Source organism: Myripristis murdjan, chromosome 1 (genome assembly GCF_902150065.1).
Source record: "Myripristis murdjan chromosome 1, fMyrMur1.1, whole genome shotgun sequence".
Lineage (NCBI taxonomy): Eukaryota > Metazoa > Chordata > Actinopteri > Holocentriformes > Holocentridae > Myripristis > Myripristis murdjan.
In genome coordinates, this window is record NC_043980.1 from 36034779 (window position 1) to 36056024 (window position 21246).

Here is a 21246-nt window from a genome sequence, read left to right on the forward strand (position 1 = left end):
TTGCACATAATTTCTTATCGTGTCTCATCAGTTTCTAAGTGTGTTTAATCAAGGAGTCCCTGAAGTTTTAAAGTGAAATCTGCAACAAGAGATCATTGCACTCTTGGGCCAGCAATTATCATCTCCGTTTATTGGCATTTAGTTGTTGGAAGTTAAATTACATCTACATTTTGACAGCTGGGAGGCACTACATTGGAATTTGCAAGTTGTGAATGGTTATCAGGTTAAATGAGTATGTGAATTCGGCTATTGCTGGTATAGCAGTGAATATTACATTGGAATTCTATTCTTTTCCTTCAATGCAGCACCTCACCAATGCACAAGGCCTCATTTATCGCGTATGCTATTTTAATAAGGAAAGGTACCATAGTATTCAAAACTGGATATTGGATGGAAGAAAAGGACATGGATGAGATTAAGTCTATTTCTGGTGTTACAAGAGGACCCCTTCTATCCCATCACAGATGTCTCACTGAATCAGGTACATGGCATGCACTGTAATTTACTGCACTGGGTCCAAAATCATTTTTCATTCTCTCCAAAAGGTTCAGTGGTGGTGCAAATATGCTTGGAGTAATTGTCAGTCACTGTGAACGTATTAGTAATGAAAGTCAACAGCCCAGGTTACCTGTTTTCAGTTCAATTTGAATTTACTTAGAGCGTCTAATCACTGTTGCTTTACAGACCCACAGTTTATAGAAAATAAAGCTCACATCCCCTGACCGGAACCCTCATGGCGGAGAAGAAAAAAACTCCTCAAAAACTCTACAATCCAAAACGCGAGAAATGGATTGTAATGGGTGCTGGGTGGGTGAGCTCAAATCAAATATAGTCAATTAGTTAAATCATTTCAAATCAAATCAAGAGCAGATGAAGATGAACACTGCTGAAGGAATAGGCATCAAACCAGCAGACAAAGTAGGAATCGGGTCGCAGGAGGAGCAGAAGGCCACTAAAAGCAGCACACACATGATCAGCTACAAAGCCACAGCGCTGGCCAGGATGAGAGAGGGGAGAGATGGGGGAGAAACAGTGGGACAGCAGGGCATCGAGGCAAGCTGGACTGTAAAACCTAATGGAGCCATGCACACAAAAGAGAGAGAGAGCGAGAGAGAGAGATAGAGAGAGAGAGAGAAGTAGTTAGGAAACAGGACAAGGAGTAAAAAGCAGAAAAATAGAGAAACGCCTACAGAGACTAGGCTAATTAACAGTGAATGTGACCTCGTCCCATGGTTAGACACTACTAAGGACTGACAAAAACACAGAAAACAAGTTGGGATGTGAAAATACGTATAGAATTAGCCTCCCTGACTTCTGGCAGAAGCATCAGACCTCTTACTGGCTCTGGGAACACCTAAAACACCAGTACCATGTGAACAGAGGGCACAAGAGGGGTGTTTACGGTGCAATTTGATCACAGTGGACACCTAATGGAACTATGCACATAATCCACCATAGCCTATCATTTATTGTGTCATGTGCCTTTCTCTTTCGACTCACTCACATTAAGAGCACAATGTGTAGCCATGGTAACACAGCAACTTTACGGGTAAAGCCTGGCGGTAAAGGAGTGCCAGCTTGTTCACAGGTGCAGTTCTCGTTGAGCAGCATCAAGGACAGACGTTGCTGGTCAATGTTTCCCCACTTCCTCCCCAAGATCAAGTAAGTAAGCTGCTGCCAGCCCATCTTATATGTTAATAGAACAAACTTTATGAGTATGATAGTGTATCACTTAAAACCGGGGAAGAAGAGTAGAAAATGCATTCGCTGAATCACTGCACAGGGGCTTTAAAGAGCTGGGGTGCAGCAATTTGTATACTTTAATATGAGTAGCAATAGCATATATGGCATTTCAGAGATACATTCCCTTATTTTTATTTTCCAAACTTGCTGGAAAATAAACTAGCCGTTGTATTTCTTGAAGTCTAAAGGGATCCTTTACAGACTTTAGATTGCACGCGTTCATGTGTGTGAATACGCTTATGCACACAGCTCTACAGGAGCCTCAGGAGTTCAGGAGTTCTCATACAGCTAAACTGCATTCTCAGTTATGTTTCAAGGTTTGTTTGTCACGCATGACAACATTTTTAATTGCTAAGACTGTAGTCCATGCACGGTGGCAGTGGTGGATGGATTCAACAAATCGACTATCGCCCAGGCAAACTGTTCTTTGAGTCCAGTGTTAAGGGGCAGTTGTGGTCATTTGTTGCAAATGTAAGTTAAGTTACATTACCATAATCTTTCCCTAATCTTAACTAAGTGTTTTTCAGCCTAAATCTAACCTTTCCCTGACTTTGGTTTTGGCGGCTAAAAGTAATGAAACTGGCAAAAAAAAAAAAATGCTGCCTGACATGATGTACAAGAAATGTTGATTAGAAATGTATCTGTAATACATCAGAAACAAAGTCTATATTTTCCCCTAAATGTGATTAAGAGTGCAGTTTAATTGTATGGGAACATAATTTTTAGGAGACGGGGTTGTATACAGACACATGTATACATATACACACCTATACAGACACACCCAGTCACTGACAACTTTGCTTGACACACACGCACACACACACACACACACAAAATTCTCCTCCTTCAAAGTGCCACAGGGCAAATGCTCGACTCCTCTCCTCAAACAGGGCAGGAGCTTTTAAATGAATCGGCCGGTCAAAAATATTGGATGAGAAATTGAAAAATGCCGTTCCAGCCGCTTCCTCAACCCAGCTGTGATTACAGCTTTAATCTCCCCCTAAGTCTTAGGCCTCCTGCTAGTTGAAACTGCTCCCAGCATTTAAACAAGATCTACTCACACCAAGAACATCTAGTCGAGGGTGGGGGGGTAGCTCAGAGACATGAACCAACAGTGTCAGAAGAACTCAGGTGGAAGGAAAGAAGTTGTTCCAGCCTTTGTTTTTTTTTGTTTTTGTTTTTTTTTTTTCTGCTCCTGCAGTCGCAAATCCTGTCTAACTTGCAGAAGGACATTGCCAGTCAGGTCAGTGACATGCCTTGCCATGGGGGGCGTCTTTGTTTCCTTTTGTTTTGGTTGCTTCCCTTTTTTTTCTGCTGGTTCTTGCCTTTTTCCCTTTCTTCTCCTCCCTCTCTCCCTTTCTGTCTCTTGAAAAGGTGCATCATGTCTCTCATGCTCGCTGAACCAGCCACCGTGAGGTGCTTCCACTCCACAACAGCATTATACATCAATTATTCAGAGGCACCGAAATAAGGCAGTTTGTCTCCCCTACCTCTTAAGGAAGAAAGAGAGAATTGTACATGAAAAGGCACAAAAGTGGCGACGATACCGGTGCCTGTGTGATAAAAACATGACTTGTAAAAGATTTAAAAGACAGAAAAAAAAATGCAGCCTCAGTATGTGCAGTAGTCTCTTGCCATTTGTGAAAGATCAGATATAAAAATGTGAGGATTTTAATCTGTCGTGTGCTTTGCTTGTAGGAGACAGAACTGGTAAGCTGTTAATTGTCTCCTCATTAACACATTACCTGGTGTTGACGATGCCATTCACACGTGCCCTGCATTTAGCTATCATTCCCAACATTTGAAATATAGAGAAATGATGCTGTCACGATAGTTTCACTGGGACTCTGCTGAGTTACTCTGGGGCCTCAGTAACATTGCTTTGATTATTTTAACAAGATAAGATAAAATGAACTTTATTGATCCCCGAGGGAAAATTGGGTTATTACTGCAGCAAAGGGCAGTAGATTGGACAGCAAAAAGAAAAAGTTAGACCGTGAACTTTTTTTTTTTTTTTTTTTTTTTCCGGTTTGTAGGGTTTACAGAGGTCACCCACATAACTCAGATCTCCTGTGCAAAGAACATATCTGCAGGACATGCACTTGGTGGCTTGCCATGTGCTTGATGGATGATATGATGCCTGTGTAAGTCATCAACCACCTGCCAGAAAACAAAACAACAACAACAACAACAAAAAAAAAACAATAATAAACATAACACAACTGAACAGACATCATACAAAATAAGTACAATACAAATAACTACAAATAAGTACAGTAAAAACAAGCAGGCACCACATGAGGGGAAAAAATGGTAAGAATAAAGAGTAAAAAATATAATTGTTAAGACCGGGGCAACTTTGATCTACATTGTAGATATGTGCTTAGTGATAACTCTGGACATCAAAGTGTGGATATTTCAGAAGGGACCACTTATCTGTGATCTTTTGGAAAATATCTTCGTCTAAGCAATTGAGAGAAGAATTCATTTATTAGCTCTGGGCTGCTTTTTTATTTTTTTTCATTTGCCATCTTTTTCCTCTTTTGTTTGGAGCACACCGAGGTGCAAAAACACATCACTACTCTGCAGTATGAAACCCTCTTGCGTAATCTCACGACAAGCCTGTGACAATACCACAAAATAAAGCATGGGCATGTGGCTGGCAAGGCTCTACAGCAGAGTATTGACATATCTTTTCACCTTAATGTGTCCCAGCCGATATATATGGTAATTGATTTTAGGGGGGAAAAAAAATCTCCACCTCTGTCTGTAACTCCTTAAAGTATTGGATTTGTGGAGTGCTGCAAGTAGTGGAAACTAAAACTGACATTAAATTAAAAATACACCAAGCAAAATGGGCAAGAGTCGACCGAACTGAGGACCCTTTAGACTCAGCTGTCAAAAACATAGAATAAGCACGTAATCTGCCAGAGAGTCGGTCCAGTGATTAGAACCACATAGACTCAGTGATGAAGTTACATGCTTGTTGGCCTTTTTTTAGTCCTCACTTCATTCCACCCTCTGTATTCTGCATAGTGGAACTTTACGAAGGCTCAACAGAGATTACATTAGGTGGAAGCTCAGTGTTTTCTTCATGGCTCATGTCACCCCTTCCTCACATCGGCAACAACAATAAACACCAAGAAATTAAAGAATTGACTCTGTGGTATTGGCAAAGAAACCCTCAAACTCATTCCCCCATTCTCTAGCAATTGTTCATTAATTTAATGTGTATGTTTGTGTATATTTTAGTTCAGTGTGAGCATTCGTTGGATTTTATCCCTTGTAGTAAACCAGATTTCCCATTTGTGACAAAAAACAAAAACAAAAACAAAAAAAACCTTAGAGCACTTTGCACTTGATCAGATTAAGTTATTACCGGTTCAAAACTTTTGCAAAGCCTGCGACCCTGTGTGTGTGTGTGAGTGTGAGTGTGTGTGTGTACAGTTAGATCCGACCGAGTGATCGGACAAGAGGCATTCCATGTGTGTTGCTATAACTATATGTGTTTCAGTCAGGAAGGACTTATATGGAACAAAGAGACATTTTCTGAGCAAGAAAACATATTTATTAAATAATGAGAACTGGGGGATAGGCTCTCGTGAACGGCAGAGCCATACAAAAAGGGGGAGATGGTAATGATGATGCTTCCTTGAGAATGGCTGATATCCTTGCCCTGGAGCCTTTACTTTGGTGGTGGTGGGGAGGTGGAGGGGCGAGTGACGTTTCATATCTAAACAACAGTGTAGACATGAAGGTAATATATATATATATATATATATATATATATATACACACATATATGAGGAGAGATGTGAGCAGAAAGGCAAGCAAGCTGATTGGCTTTCTCTGAGGCTGCCTTACATGGAAATGCCTCAGGAGGACTAGAGAGAGAATTATGAATGGAGCCGTGAGAAAACAGGGCAGATGGTGATAGGAGGATGAGAGCCTGCGTAAGGCCGAGTGACGCAAGCAGTCTTCCTGACTGAACCGAGTTTAAAACTACTTTACTCAACAGCCATTATCTACGTGGGAACAAACTTCGCACTGCGACAGCACCAAGATGGACACGTTTCCAAAAACAACATTGGAGTTAAATTATGAATGGTCATCAGAACAAGCTGGAAGAAAGACAGAAGCCTGGATATGGCCGCACTCTGTGTTTTTTCCCCCTTTGTTGCAGCTCTTCCTCCCAGACTATGGTTATGCTCAGGGCTGTGGTTAAGATGAGGAAGTGCTGCCTTACAGGCAACTTTCTGGGCATCAAAGTACCAGGAGCGGTGAAACTGCGGTGAAAACCTCCAGGCAAGCTAGCTTGTGTTTATCTTCTTCTTTTCAGTTGCTTGAATTGAATGTATTTGTGTTGATGGAACCAAGACTTGATTAAATAAGTAAATCATAAGTTGCTTGACAAGTTCTGATAAATGTTCGTGCTGTTATACTGAATATCAGCACGGCTGTGATTACCTTTAGCAGCAGGCCGCTGCTGTGCTGAAATCCCATATAACAGCACACAGCACTCCCTCCTGTGTAATAATAATCATATCTATCTATCTATCTATCTATCTTTTTCTTTCTCTCTCTCTCTCTCTCTCTCTCTCTCTCTCTCTATATATATATATATATATATATGCACACATGTGTGTGCGTGTGTGTGTGTGTGTGTGTGTGCATGCATGTGGGTGTGTATATTATCATAGCCAAAAGAATATACAATAACGATATTATTACAAAATTAAAACAAAAAAAACCAAAAAAAACAATAATGATTATATCAGTCAAAATCACGTGTTTTGTGTCTTTTTTTGCAGATGAATTACACTCAAAGGGGAGGTGGAGAGAGAGTCTGTGTGTGTGTGCTTTGTGTGTGTCTGTATTGCAGGGGAGGGAGACAAAGCAAGAACGGAAACAGAAATTATATAACAGATGCTAGATTATTTACACCATATTATCATGTGTATTATTAACATGATATCAGTATTTTTTTTTTTAGGTATCACAGTTATCATCTATGCCTGTACATCGGTATTAATCCAAGTCTATCTATCTATCTATCTCTGTATAATTCATCATGAGCTCCAGAACAGCAGCCCTGAAGCATGCGGTGAATCGGTGTCTTGATTGGAGTTTGAATCTGATTCCTTTGATCTCCCAACACCCTGCTGTTCAGATTTAGTATCATGCGATAGTTTTACTTTGTTCCTGAAAAGTTCATATGTTGCAAGCTCCAGATTTCTGCAGGACACAACAATTCCAGGCAGAGTCACTGACTTGAATTTTATGAGTTAGTCAATGACTGACTCATAAAACTTCAGCACACACAAAAAGAAACAGATGAAGTTCAAAGCCTCACCCTCGAGCTTCCTTCTTCAACACCAAAATGTCCTTGAAGTATGCCTAAATAATGCATCCAGAGAAAGGTCGGTTACCTGAAATGCCCTGCTTACATTCAGCAAAGTTTGCCATTTGGGAGACTGGCTGCCTACTGAGGACCCTGAGGTGTGAAGATGGATATCCTCAGCCACTGATAGGGGAACAAACCTGCCACTGGCGAGTGAGGCTGTGACAGCGACGAGGTACTGACTCAGCTATTGGATGATCCAGTTGCTGCCTAAACTGTCAGTCTCTATTTAGAATTAAAACAGCAATCGATGCGGCAACCATTCACCCTGTCCCTCACGCTGTCTCCTACTGAAAGGAAGGCTTCTTTCTACAAATGCTGAATTTATGGTTTTCAATTACTGGAAAACTTCTGATATTTAGTTGTCACTCCCTGACTGTTAAAGTTAATACTTAAACCAGCACTGATCCTAAATTTATCGGTGCGCCCACGCTCTTCTTGAGGAAAAATAACACACAAAAGGAATACGAGTAATTAGGCTGCCAGATGAGATAATGAACAATGCAAGCGATTAGCTGTAGACGGATTGAGATAAGTGAACAGGGATAGACACAAGGCTGAAGTATTTAAGTGATCGTGGAGAGGAGAGACCATGGGAACAACAGCTCTATTTCCTGGGATGCTCAGTTATTATGATTGTAATTGTATGATTGGAAATACCTTGGGAATATACAGTTATTTAATTCTGGTTATTTTAATTTAAAGTTGCAAGTTGCCTTGTGAACTAACTGCCCAATGTAATCACACCTAATTCAGGGGTAGATTTCATCATAGAGCTAATAAAATTATCTGTTATCTCTGGGTTTCCAAAATTTGCAGGTTTTTTTTTTCTTCTTTTTTGTTGCTGGCTATGAGGGTTCAAGTCAGAGGTAGTTAAAGATAACTTGTGAGCCTGTAAAGCCCTTTGAGACTGCAAGCAGTGATTTGGCACTCTAAATAAACTTGAACTTGCACTCGAATAAAAGCTCACTCTATTCTTTATTAGTAACGCTGAGGAAGTGAAACCTCCATCGGGGGGTTTGTGGTTGTCCCTGTCCATACATTCGTCTGTCTGTGAGATGGATAACTAAAAAAAGTACTTGACGGATTTGTACAAAACTCAGGGGGTTGGTCAACAGTGTCTAACATTTTGAGCCAATCACTTAAGGGGTCTAGCAATGGATAGGGTTAAGGGCCAAATAGACCCATCGTTTCCAAGCGGATTTACTTAAGATCACAAAACCTGGTGGGTCGTTGGTCGTGGGTCAAGGCAGCACTGACCAACCTCCACAGATTGGCTGAAAGGTGCAAGTCCTATAACAACAGTGTTGCTGAAAAGGGACAGCACTCAACACCAGCAGGATCGTAGTGTCCAAACACATACACATCACACCAGGAAACTGGGAGGTTGGCCATGAGCCAACGAAGAAGTGATTACCCTTTCGAGCCAATCAGCCTCAAAGTGGGCATGTCGATAGGCAGGGCTTTGCAGAGACATGGTCATAAATTCCAAATGTATCCACCAAACATCGCGGGAAAGAAGGTGGTACGGTTGGTCATGGGTCAGGGAGCACTGACCGCCTTTCCACACCGATTAACTGAAAGGGGCAATACAATTTTCCTAACTAATTAATTACCAGAGCATTCATTGCAACTTCTTTTTTCTGTTTCTGGAGTGGTTTACCCGCAAACATGCAGTAAGAAGGGTGAGTCAAGAGAACCATATGTTTTCTAGGCATATGTTACATGCATACTAGAAATGGCAGGAAATCTGGGAACACGTTTACTTGTGTTACCTTTCTTTACTTAATCAAAACCTGAATAAAAAAAGACCCCTCGTTTGATTCAGAAACAGCATAATTAGGAATAATTAAAAACGAAAATGTCCAAGTGTCAATCATATTTTTAAATGGGTAAAAAAAATGGCTTCATGCACACAAGCGCCATCACATTATGAGTGTTTGTTTGGGGCTACGTTGAAAATGAGATACATCTCAAGGGATTTATTCTGCTATAATAAATTTCTACTACTTACAAACCCCTTCCGCAGTGGCATGATATATGTATGACTGTACTTGTAAGCCACAGGTTGGTCAGAGTGATAAGAGTATTTATGGGGTATCTTCTCCTTTTTCCATTTCAGTAGGTCTACTGAGTCAGTATTCATTTTGGATCAAGGCATGAATGTAAACAAGCTAGATATAACTGTAAAACCATTTCAGACTCACTATATGTCCACTGAAAATTCTGCCTGCATTTCAGTTCTCAATATAGATGCATTTTGCATGATGCCTGTTATTTTGTAAAACAGCGGTGTTAAAATAACTAATAACTTGAATGCTATTCCATTGTGGGTTTGAGTTTTAGATGTCATCATCAAAGTAAACAACATCGCTGTGCAAAAATAGCTCTCACTCTTTTCAAATTCTCACTTTCAAACAAAAGTGATACTTTCTGGATATAACTTCACTGAAAATCCCAAACAATTACGCAGCGAAGGACTGGAAAGTATTGTTTCAAAACTTTAGAAATTGTAGTGAAACCCCAGCCACCAATGCCAAGCACCCTCCCCACCCCCCACCCCACACACACACACACACACACACACACATACACTCCTGTTAGCCCAGTTACGTAATGACTCCCTGAACACCTTGCCTCATTATATTTGTACAGGAGTGAATGAAGCCAGGCCCCTATAGAAGCATATGTCAATTCATGCCCCATTATCAAAAGAAAAAGGTCAATTACAGTTGCATGTCCAAGGACTCTCTATCATACCCTGACCTTTTAGCTTGACGTGCCAGTAAATCCACAAGAGCCTCCTCCAAATGTCACATGTTTCCTGACAACACTTGATTCCCCAGATTCCCCAGGCTTCAGAGTATTTACCATGTCCCCTGTTTGTATTGATTCAGTCCACGTGTGCCCTTCTGGCCCAACCCATACAATTAGTGCACCACACGTGAATATATATGGGAGGCCCTGAATCACTTTGCCCGTAGTTTGTTTCTCCCAAGTGAACACCCTGGTATTTACAATAATTTGCTGCTGACAGGTTGGTGTTCTCTGAAGACTTTTTACTTCAAAAACCCATCATCAGTCAATGATCTAAAAAATATAGCGTTATCATTTTGTCAGCAAAGGACTGAAGTAATGCATTGCCCTTAGTTTTGATTTGGCTCTCAAACCTTCCCTAAGAGTAGGTGTCATTCTTCCCCCAGATAGTGGATATCTAAATTTGGGACAAAATTCTCCAATTGTTGTGCTTACATTTTCCATTTCAAAAGCTCTTTCGATGCATTAACTGTGTTTGCTTTTAAAATTTTCTCTTTGTTTTGAGCAGACCAGCGCAACACATTAGTATGAGTCAGAGGATTTCAGATCCATTTTAAGCAAACAAAGGACAGCAGGGCCCGCAGTGATGTGGTCTGAAACTCGACAGCTATATACACCTTCACTCTGCAAGACGCCGGTCACATGGAGCAGTGATAGATTCGAGTGCTGTAAGTTTAATGTGTCCACGCTCGGCACAACAACATAAACAATATTATGAGAGAAGCAGCGCTTTCATGGCCAAAAAAAAAAAAAAAAAAAAAAAAAAAAAGTTTGGTATTTACCTTCCACAGCTGAATATGCTGTTTACCGCTGGAGATTTACTCTCACCACAGAAACTGTGAGCACATCCACACACTGTAAAAACTGTTTTTTTGTTTTTTTTTTTACTTTGAACAATCCTAAAGGAGAATAACACATTGAACCCCAGTCTGAATTCCTGTGAAATAGCTGTTGTAAAAACGTACATTCTCTTTGTAAGAGCATGCACTGTAATGAATTGCTATTCTTCAAAGCATCTAAGGATCACTCACTCTTTATAAAACAGAGCTCAATTTGCACCTCGACTGTTTGAGTCATTGGCTTTCAAAGCACTTTGTTAGCTTCGCTGGAAGCATCGCCTGGATATTTTTTACATGCTGAGTAGGCTGCTGTGTTCTGCTTGGAAGTTTGTATGTGAGCCACTGTTTACCAGGGAAACAAATTTAGGTAATAAGGCAAGCTGGAGCCAATGACCTCATCAATTACCATGCAGATAATACACTGGTGAGGCGATGCAACATTTTCGGAGCCAGGGAGAATCATAGAGTTTATTTCTTTTTTTTTAAGTAATATGAAATATATGTGGAACTTACACTTAACTATATATGACACCAAAGATAGTATTTGCGTAAATAGGCATTACACTGATGCTTGATGTTAACTGGTGCTATGTCTCATCACTGGGAGCTATTTATTCTCTGAGAGAAACTTTTTGCTTGATGTGACATTTGACACAACTTTTAACTAGACATATTGCAAAAAAAAAAAAAAAAAAAAAAAACTCTTACAAAACAATCTAATAACTTTCAAACTTTTGCTAGCCTCAGGCTTTCACTCATGATTATTTTACATCTACATAATTTATTAGCTTTAATTATCACAGCAAAGATTCACTGTCAGTTTTATCATCAATAACACAGTAACTCACAAAGCAAATAAAATTTTGAGACAACATGATATTCGAGGAGCTTGGGTGATTTATATCAGGAAACACTTTGATTTTTTTCCTCATAATGTGCTATGTCTTTACACTTGGGAGGATAAATGGCACGATCATGTACAGACCACCACCTCTGGGGATGGAAGGAGTAAAGGGCTATCCACTAGGCCACCTAACTCACAAACAAGGCAAAGTGTATGCATGAAACTCTGAGCCAGCGATATAATAACTGTGTGAAATTTGTGTGATACACTGTATTATATTGAATGTACCAGCTTTTTTTTTTTATGGTGAAGTGCTCTTTAAAGCCTCAAATAAATCTAACTTGGATGTTGATTGATTTGGAAAATTCCATCTGATTTATTGTTTAAAGGGATTAATAATTTCCACTCCATTAGCAAGCTATGGTAATTGATAAATGGCAGCATCGCAAGAGAGAGGGATTTACATTCACTTTCATTAAAATCTCATTACAACCCCCCAGTCCTTTCTGAAATAATTCAATCACAGCATACAGTCCATGTCTCAGTGTTGATCTTGGTCCTGAGTCCTGACTGGCTTATAGGCTCTGTCGATGGGTGATGGCCTGTCTGGGCCTATTCCTTTTAGGATGGCAGTGCTGGTGGGTGGTGGATGTAGTGGGAGGTGTATGTGTGTGTGTCTGTGTGTGCATGCTTTGGGGGGAGGACATTTGTCGACATTGCCTCAGGCAGTGTAGGACAGCTCGGTGGACAGAGACCTCCCCAAAAACTGAAGAGTCACACCTCTGGTCCCTTTGAGCAAGACACCACCTCTGCCTGCTCTGCGGGCATCACTGCCGGCTGCCTCTGCTCTCTGACCCTCCTGGTGAAATGCACATATCTGGCTCCAGTGACCGCATAGAAGTTATTTCCTGTGTGTGTCACGTGGCAATGAGCTCCTCTTAATTCCTGCGGTTTCAAGAGGAAGTGCCTCTGCGGTAATTTCAAATTCTGCCTTGGTGATTTTGTTCTTTCTTTCTTTTTTTTATTCCTCTGCAGCTGAATCTTAAAATCCGCAAAAGTGTATTTCTCAGGCTGGCATGATTGGGTATGCATTAATGTTCCCTGAGGGTCCCTTGAATATTTTCATATGGGCAATTTATGGGTAGTCAAGATGATGGACAAGGTCACAACATACTAAATTTCTAATGAATAACTGCCTACCTATAACACTTAGGCAGACATGCAAGAGACATAAGCATATGCTCTAACATGAAAAATCTCTCTCTCGCACACACACACACAGACTCTGCCTGCATTTTGTATTTTTATATATAACTATTCCATACATCCTCCCCTCTTTACTGACATCCATCTGTGCTCTCAGCCCGTGATGAGCATAACGCTGCGCTATACTCCAGCCCTCCCCTCTCCTCCCCTCTCTCCCTCATATGCCTCTAGGCACTGCCTTATTTTCCCCTAGGAATGGTGTAACTCCCTGCCAATTCCGCCCAATCCATCAGTGTGCGCTCTGCCCCCTGGGCGCCACAGCGCCAGCTCCATTTTCACCACACTTTCCCCCAGACTGACCGCCTCCTGCCCGTTCATCAGCCGCTTCCTCCTCATTTCTGACGCCGTCCTGAGTTTGGCATGGAAGAGAATGACTGACATGCTGTGTACATGCCTGCCACACAGGAGGGAGTCAGACTGCTCACCAGTTAAGGCTGACAGGCTGCAGGCGGTGATCAAATAACATATGTACTGTTTTGGCCTTAAACAGACTTTTTTAGGCTTAATTAATAACATAATCTAATTTAAATTGTTACACCATGGTCTAGTATATTGTTTATTTTGCGCTGCGTATACTCTTGTTACTCCATTGAAATGAAAGTTTACGAGAAGGATCAGAACCATAGACAGCGCCTCTCTCTCTCTCTCTCTCTCTCTCTCTCTCTCTCTCTCTCTCTCTCTCTCTCTCTCTCTCTCTCTCTCTGTTCCGGGCGCACACTCGGCAGCTGGCTGAGATTCAGCTCCTCCCTCCTGTGTGGTGGCTCTCCCGACTAGAGATCCTTGGACGTGAACAGTTTCACTGAAGAGCACTTTTCCCAATAACCGCACGGACAATCGAGGCTCCAAAATAACTACACCAGGGCCTGGAAGAAGGGAGTTAAGGCGTCGGATAAGGTCTCCCAACGGTCGGTCACCCCTCCCCAAATCTCTATCAGCGATGGAGACTTGGGCTGGCTTCTGCCCAGGCTCGCACTTATTTCTGGGTATGTGGGTGATGATAGCCGCTCATACCCTGCAAAATGTCAACGCGGAGATAAGTTGCCCATCTTGCCCGTCGCCTGTTCAACTTCACCTGAAGGATTTACCGCTGAATATGCGCACCGGTGCGACGCAGGAGCCAGGCACCCTAAAACAGATCCGAATAGAGTTTAGGCAACTCGGGGTTGGGGTTACCGACCGAGACACTGGAGTAAACGACGACCAAGCGGCAGGCACTCCTGCCGAGGACGCACTCCAGTTCGCCGAGGATGCCAGTTTGGATGGAGTTAGTGCGAAGGAGCACGCTGCTTGGTCCAGCCCAGACGAAGAAACTCACCGCGACAGCAATCAGGAGGGAAAGCCAGAAATGGGTGAAGATGCTGCGCTCCGGAGAGCGAAGAGAAGCGGTCCTGAGTTTGCTGAGTTTAGCGAGAGCGGCTGGACTGGCAGGGCTGGCGTGGATGCTGACGCTTCGGATGAAAGGGGCAATCCCGGTCCGCTGTTGGACGGACACAAGTTGGGAAGGTCCGACTTCAGATGGAACCGGGACGAAGGGAGAGGACATAACCGGCAAGAGGAGCCCAAGCTCACCAGCAGCACTTTCAGTCTGACCGGGGACTCTGCGCATAACCACGCCGTGGTTTACTGGTCAGGGCAAAACAGCAGCGTAAGTCCAGCTCAATTCATCATTTCCCATCCTGTTTTGATGTTTAAACTAAGTGTGTCGAGGGTGCCCACAATTTTTTAATTTGCACATCGGCCCTTGGGTGAATAAACTCCGTGACGCACAAACTAGTCGAGCTGTGTTAACAGGTGCACTATGGAGCTACAGATGCGCACCGACGGGCACAGCTTCCTAATTGGCAGACTTTGTGCAGCAACTGTGAACTGTATTTGGCCATCACTTTCGACTTTCACAACAATTGCACATGACAAATAAATAAATTAATTTCTGGTCGCACGTTCTAGTTGCGTGGCACGCAGACACGAGAGGAGCAGCCTCTCAATTAAACGAATGATTTGAAAGTCTCGCAGGGTGACTCCGACAGTTTGAGGTTATTTATAGCTTTAGTGGATTTCTTGCATAAAAGTATGCATGATTAATTTGCGCCGAATTAGCGGATGTGCGCAGCAGTCAGATGCATCATTCATGCGTCGCCCCTGACGTGAGGTTTTTTAATCCAATTTAACTGATTGGGCACGATGCAAGGGTCGTAAATTATTCCTGACTTTACCATAAGTCCTTAGATTCCTTATTTGTGATGATGAATTTCCCCTCGCTATGAGTGCATATTGTACCCTTGAATAATTGGCTGCACTGATAATTGGAGGTCCAAAAAAAAAAAAGAGAGACATAATTAAATCAGCTTGATGATGCCAGTTTATTAGGTGTTTACCAGATCTGATTTATCTGGGGAGCCGGTCGAGTTTCAGTGATCACGTCTCACAATCTCCATTGCAAACAAAAAGGTGTCTGCACCGTGTGGATGCACTACCACAGATTTTCCAAAGGGGGGTGTTCAGTGTTTGGAAGTTTGGTCTTACACCCATCTGCAGTGTCACCAAGGAGTGTGTGTGTGTGTGTGTGTGTGTGTGTGTGTGTGTGTGTGTGTGTGTGTGTGTACGTGCCTCCTTGAAACAATGGTGCCTAGTGAAATGGATTCACACCGAGGCCATTCAGAAATTAAATTGACTTTAACCCCCTGGCAACAGCCCTGAGGCAAAATGGAAATCATGACAAAGACAACTTTTTGTATTCTACACAGTTGCACTGCCAACATGATTGTATATCATTTGTGATTATCAAATCATTCTGCTTTATTTGTTTGTTTGTTTTTTTACACATGAAGATGAAAAATATTTTAGCATATGTTTTCAGACTTCTGTGGAAATCATGCAGTCCTCTGAGCATTACCACATGCTCTGTAGGGGCAGGTTAAAGAGAGCAACCTGCCAACATAATGGTTGGAAATCTAGGTTAGTAGTTTTCACAATACCTCTTACTCATCCCTGAAATGGCTCAGACCATATTCAGCCCTGTTCTACATTGGAAATGGATGAAAATCCTGCCCCTCTTATACAAGAGGGCCCTCATAGGAAGAGAATAATGAGACAAAATGAATCAAAGTCATTTACACAACCTTGTAAGCTCACAGGGAGCCGATGGGCTCTTCTTAGCGGTTTCACAAGCTTAATTTGTTGTTGTGGCTGCTCCTCCTGCTTTATTCCATTTGAAAAAAAAAAAAAAAAATCCCACATATTCACTCTTGTCTGAGACGATTATGACACGGTGCATGAACTTGTTTTTTTAACCTGAAGTGAAGACTGCGGGCAGTTTGAGGGGAACGCGCTTGTGTGTGCATGCATGTGTGTTCGTGCCTGTGTGTGCAGCTACATGAGTGCGTGCTGGAATGAGAGAGGGGGGAAGAGGTTAATATGTGCCACTGCCCTTCAGCTTTGAATCTTTTATAATTATCTTGAAGAGCGAGGCCTCCATTTTGGAGTGTTTTCTTCGCTTCCTGGCAAAAAAAAAAAAAAGGCAAGCAGGGCTGCTCAAGCAAGACAGAGAGGCTGCTAGTGCTACTTTATCCTCACTGGTCATCGGTCGTGTTTCTTCAAGAGATGAATGGAGTGGTCAAGCACAAGGAGATTGAGCTTGGGCTCCACAAACCTAACTACAGCAGTTGATTTAAAGAGTAAGTGGCTGGCTAACTGGATGACTGGCTGGCTGGATGGATGGCTGTCTCGGCTAACGTGGCCTCAACCTTCAGCGCCTCCTCACCTTCTTCTCCATGTATGTGGTCTTGTTCAGTTCTACTGATACTGTGCAAATATATTGCAACTCAGTTCGGCACAAAATGACTGATTTTAATTCACATCATGGAAATTTCACAGGTTGCACACCAGTGGCGGATACAGAACATGGCTAATGGGTGGGCCTAAAAAATTCTGGATGGGCCTGTTATTTCATTTTGTTTATTTTTTTAACCGCCTTTTGACAGCGTGTAACGCGACGTAGTACGTCAGTCACGCAAGAAAGTTTTTTTTTTCTTCCTTTTTTGTTTTTGCTGTCTAGCCTATATACCTGTTTGCATATTTGTAAACGAGCATAAAATAAACGTTGGAAAAAGGACATTAAAACATTTATTTATTTAGTTAGTTATTTTTTGGTCTTGAATCTGATAGGGTGGGCAAGCTGTCAATCTGGGTGGGCCTACGCCCATCCAGGCCCACCCGTAGATCCGCCTCAGTTGCACACCTGCCATATCTAATATCAACAATCCTATCTGGTTCCATTTTCCTTCAATGGCCGTACCAGTGATTTTGAAAGTTTGGCCTGTTCACTCCAATTTACCGGCATTTTACATCGCAACAAGCCATTTTGCAAATCATGCGCGGGGTATAACTCAGATTCCACAACAAATCAAATCAGAATCCCTCAGTTTTCACATTTGAATCTGTGGTTGAAACACCCACCTGATAATGTTCCGCTTCGGCGTCTAACAAAGTCATTGCCATTCATAAACCGCCAAGCTGACCACAGCTGTCCGGCTGACTGGCCCCGGTCTCCACCATGCTTTCACAACCTATCTGTCAAGGGACTTTTTCCTCTATCTTATTCCAGCCAGATTGGTCAGCTGTGTCTTGTACTGCGACTACCTCCTGGAGGACTTGACGCTGCTGTGGCTTTCCCCCGGGGGGTATGGTGTGTCCTCTGAGGCGTGTAGACAAGGCTAATGCACTCTTACTGTCTAACTCTACCTGTCCAACTCACTCTCTCTCTCTCTCTCTCTCTCTCTCTCTGTCTGTGTGTGTCTTGTGTCTCTGCCTCAAGCTTAGGCAGGGTATGTAGAAGCCTTAACCTTAGACACTGACTGGGAATATAGAGGTAGCAATGTTAAGCCTAGCTGTCATTTATAATATTTATGGGCATAATTCCAGTGTGTCCTTGTGGCAGAGTGACAAGCTCTTTCTTGGAGGCTCCGTAACCCCTCCTCAACAGTCGTGAACATAATAGCAAAGTAAGTGACTGACAGCTTGAATTCAAAATGGCTGGCCTTCTTTTGCTGTGCCTTCTTTTAGCGCGATCTTGAAAGATTCATCTCTTCCCCGGGAACCTTGAGATTCCCTCTCCGCAGCATAATTGAAGTCAATACATTCATCAAAGACTACTTGGACTATAAATATCAGCATATTTTGTCGATAGCGCAGGAAAAGCTCAGCTTTTTTTGGGGGGGGGGGCTGATTTTTTTTTTCTTTTGCCCCTCCTCCCATCTTGATGTTTATTTCATGTAAGCCTGCTGTGGCACATGGCATTCTCTTTGTTGTCCTTCATCCACTGGGAGGGGAAGCAAAATGTTAATTAGCCAAAGATGGTGTGAGTGTGGGCCCGACTCGAGTGGTTTTTAATGTCAGGAGAGCCCACACAGAGATAGGTCAGTCATATCTGGCAAGTCATCAACAGAGCTAACTGGGTGTTTGAAACTCCCAAATCCCTCTTGAGGGCCTTAGGAACACATGCACACTCTCATGAGCAGCGTTTGAACTCAAAAGTTTTAGGCATTACAAACAAGCACGCGCGCACATTCTGTCTCACACACACACACACACACACTTCTGCATAGCATACCCGGTTACATAGCTTTCTGATGTACAATTTGAGTCTAGGCATTTAAAATTATCAGGAGTAGACAGATATAATACCCCGGCTCTTTACAAAACAACATGCCCTCCAGTCAGAGTCATGCACTGTAACATTGTGCTTTATCAACCCCACTACCATTCAGCATTTGCACATGCTATGCTTATTGCACATCACTCATTAGTCTAGACATCCACCAGCAAAGGAAAAAGCCGCGTTAGCACTGCCAACCGTTCACTCTGGAGACAGGGAAAGACGTGATTTAGGATGTACAACAGGGTCTTGTTTCTGCTCAGTTTCCATCCACCCCGTCCAACCCCCAGCCTAAATTACTGATGTTAATGGATTATAAAGCTGTCTCTTCTCCCTGTCCTGCTACCCTGCTGGCCCACTACTCCACGGAAGAGAGAGAGAGGGAAGAAAAAAAAAAAAAAAAAACAAGTAGAATATCATAAATAATGTAGCCTTCCAGAGCGCCTTATCTCCCTCATCCCTCGATCTCTCTCCTCCTCCCCTCCCTCCCTCCCTCCTCCCATTCTAATTAGTGTTTACAAATTTGTTTCCCATCCCTTGTTCTTTGCCGGGGAAGTGTGGTGTCATGGCAAGGAGCCACGCGCCGCAAAAAAACGCCAGCGGAGGATCCGTCTCGACCGGCCCCCGGAGCTAAACTCTTGGCTGCCGCTCCAAAAAAAGTCAGGGTTTGGCTGGTACTCCCGCTGACCTTCTGATGCCGCGAAGTGCCGTTTCGAAATCATGCAACATCACTTACGCCATGCCTTTTCATCTGTTTTTTTTTTTTTTTGTTGTTTCATGCGCGATGCGAGTCGCAGTTTTAAGAATTCAGTGAGTCTTATTTTGTGTCTGGATACATTTAATGCGCCGGCCTTGTGTGATTGGAGGATAAAAGGATTTGAGCCGTGCAGGTTTAGACGCCGCACAATTCTCGGAGTCTTACAAATTATTTGTGTGGGTAGGGCGGCACATCCATCCGTGAGATCTGAAAGTGCAGCCGAAGCAATGATTTAACCAGCACTTAAACATATTTGACAAACACACATTGCTATCAAAGACAGAAAAATCTAACCTTGGTTGGTATTTACATCAAAACCAGCAAAGTCTAGAACTTCTTCCCTTCTTCCCTTCCCTTTCCTTCTGCTTGAATTCAACTGGGTCAGCACAATTTGAGGTTGCCATTTTATAACTCCAGTTAAAGGTCATCAGATGTACTTAAAGTGCCACATGATGTTATATCTTCCCATTCTGCTCAGCATAGAATCCCGAGTCGCATAAAGGGAGCCATTCAGGAAGCCATACAATCAGGATGCATTGCACCTGCTGCTGCAGCGCGCCGCATATCTCTGATCACATCAAGCCACTAAAAGCCTTGAAACCCGGAGCCTGTGCATAGCAGAAACCCAGCCAGTCGGACAAGGGGGCTGTAAGGCTGCGTTCGCCAAAACCTAATGGCCTCATTATGTTTCCTGTACGATTGCCATGGTAGCGGAGGCACTGATGGAAGCCACTTCACTTAGACTTTAGAGACTTGAGTGTAATCATACGCTTGGCCACTGATCCTGTTCAGCTGTACAAGGGTGCTGACATTGTGCGGGTATGCACGAGTAAAAGAGAGGCGTGCATGTGTGTGTGTGTGTGTGTGTGGGTGTGGGTGTGTAAGTATATGTGTGTTAATTACGCCGGTGCACCCTGGTGTCAGATTTCATTTGGTTTCATCTCTATTTTATTAAATGTCTTTCTTTTTTTTCCCATATGGGGTTCCACCTAGCACAGCGGCGTATATTCCTCGGCCTGTCTCTCACATTCGCCGTTTGCTCGACACAGTTTGGACAGCTATTGGCTCAGCTGCAGGAATGTAGGGCTCCGAGCTTGAGACTTCCACGTCCCATAGGCGCAGGGCATCTTGACCTTATCCCCCTTCGTTTTGAGGCAAGTGGGATACCTTGTAATGTTGATGTCCCTTGGCATTTTCCGAGCCCAGGCAAGCGGAGGAGAGCAGGCGGGCAGTGAGTAGGTAATGATGTCAGACCGCAGTGAAGCGACAGACCGCCCGCTGCGCTCCTCTCCCTCTCTCCCCCTTTTTTTTTTATTTTTCGTCTCCCTTCCTCTCTGTCCTCCTTCGTCGTGCTCTCTCCCTCCCACGCGTTGGTATGTATTCACTCGATCACAACACACACACACACGCGCGCGCACACACAATCGCAGGAACACAGACACTCACTTGTTCACATGCAATCAGGCGAATAGCCTGGCACACGGACACACACACACACACACAGGCTGGCGGAGGCGCACACACACGCACGCACGCACACACACGCACACCGCAGTAGTATTCTCAGTATCTCTTCTCACTCTCAGTCAGGGTGAATGGTGTCCTGCCTGGAGGAGGCTGCCGTTGATGCAGACTAATGTTGACACATCATACCCCAGGACCCGCAGTCAATTAACACATTGTCTAATTAAAGTGATCTAGTGGTTTATCTACACGAGATTCAAAGTGGCCATAAAATGAGTCCACGCCACATTAACTTTACAATCAGGTCCGCTTCTTTATTTCCATTTGGATCTTAATGGTAATAACCTGCTTAAACATCCCCCATTACCAAACAGATTGTGTAAGCATCTTTCATTGATGGCGGAGGGAGATAGATGCTTGTGACTGTGGATTCCTATTCTCTTTTTAATACTCCCGTTTCAA

The 21246-nt window shown here is 43.1% G+C and overlaps 1 protein-coding gene across 1 annotated transcript in view; it reads left to right on the top strand.

Annotated features, from left to right (window-relative positions):
• Positions 1–13820: 13820 nt before the first annotated feature.
• sorcs3a (sortilin related VPS10 domain containing receptor 3a) overlaps positions 13821–21246 on the top strand; it is a 198620-nt gene continuing 191194 nt past the window's right edge. The window contains exon 1 of the mRNA XM_030061117.1: positions 13821–14555. Coding sequence (XP_029916977.1) covers positions 13848–14555 — 708 coding nt within the window. The 5' untranslated portion in view covers positions 13821–13847. The remainder of the gene's footprint in view (positions 14556–21246) is intronic.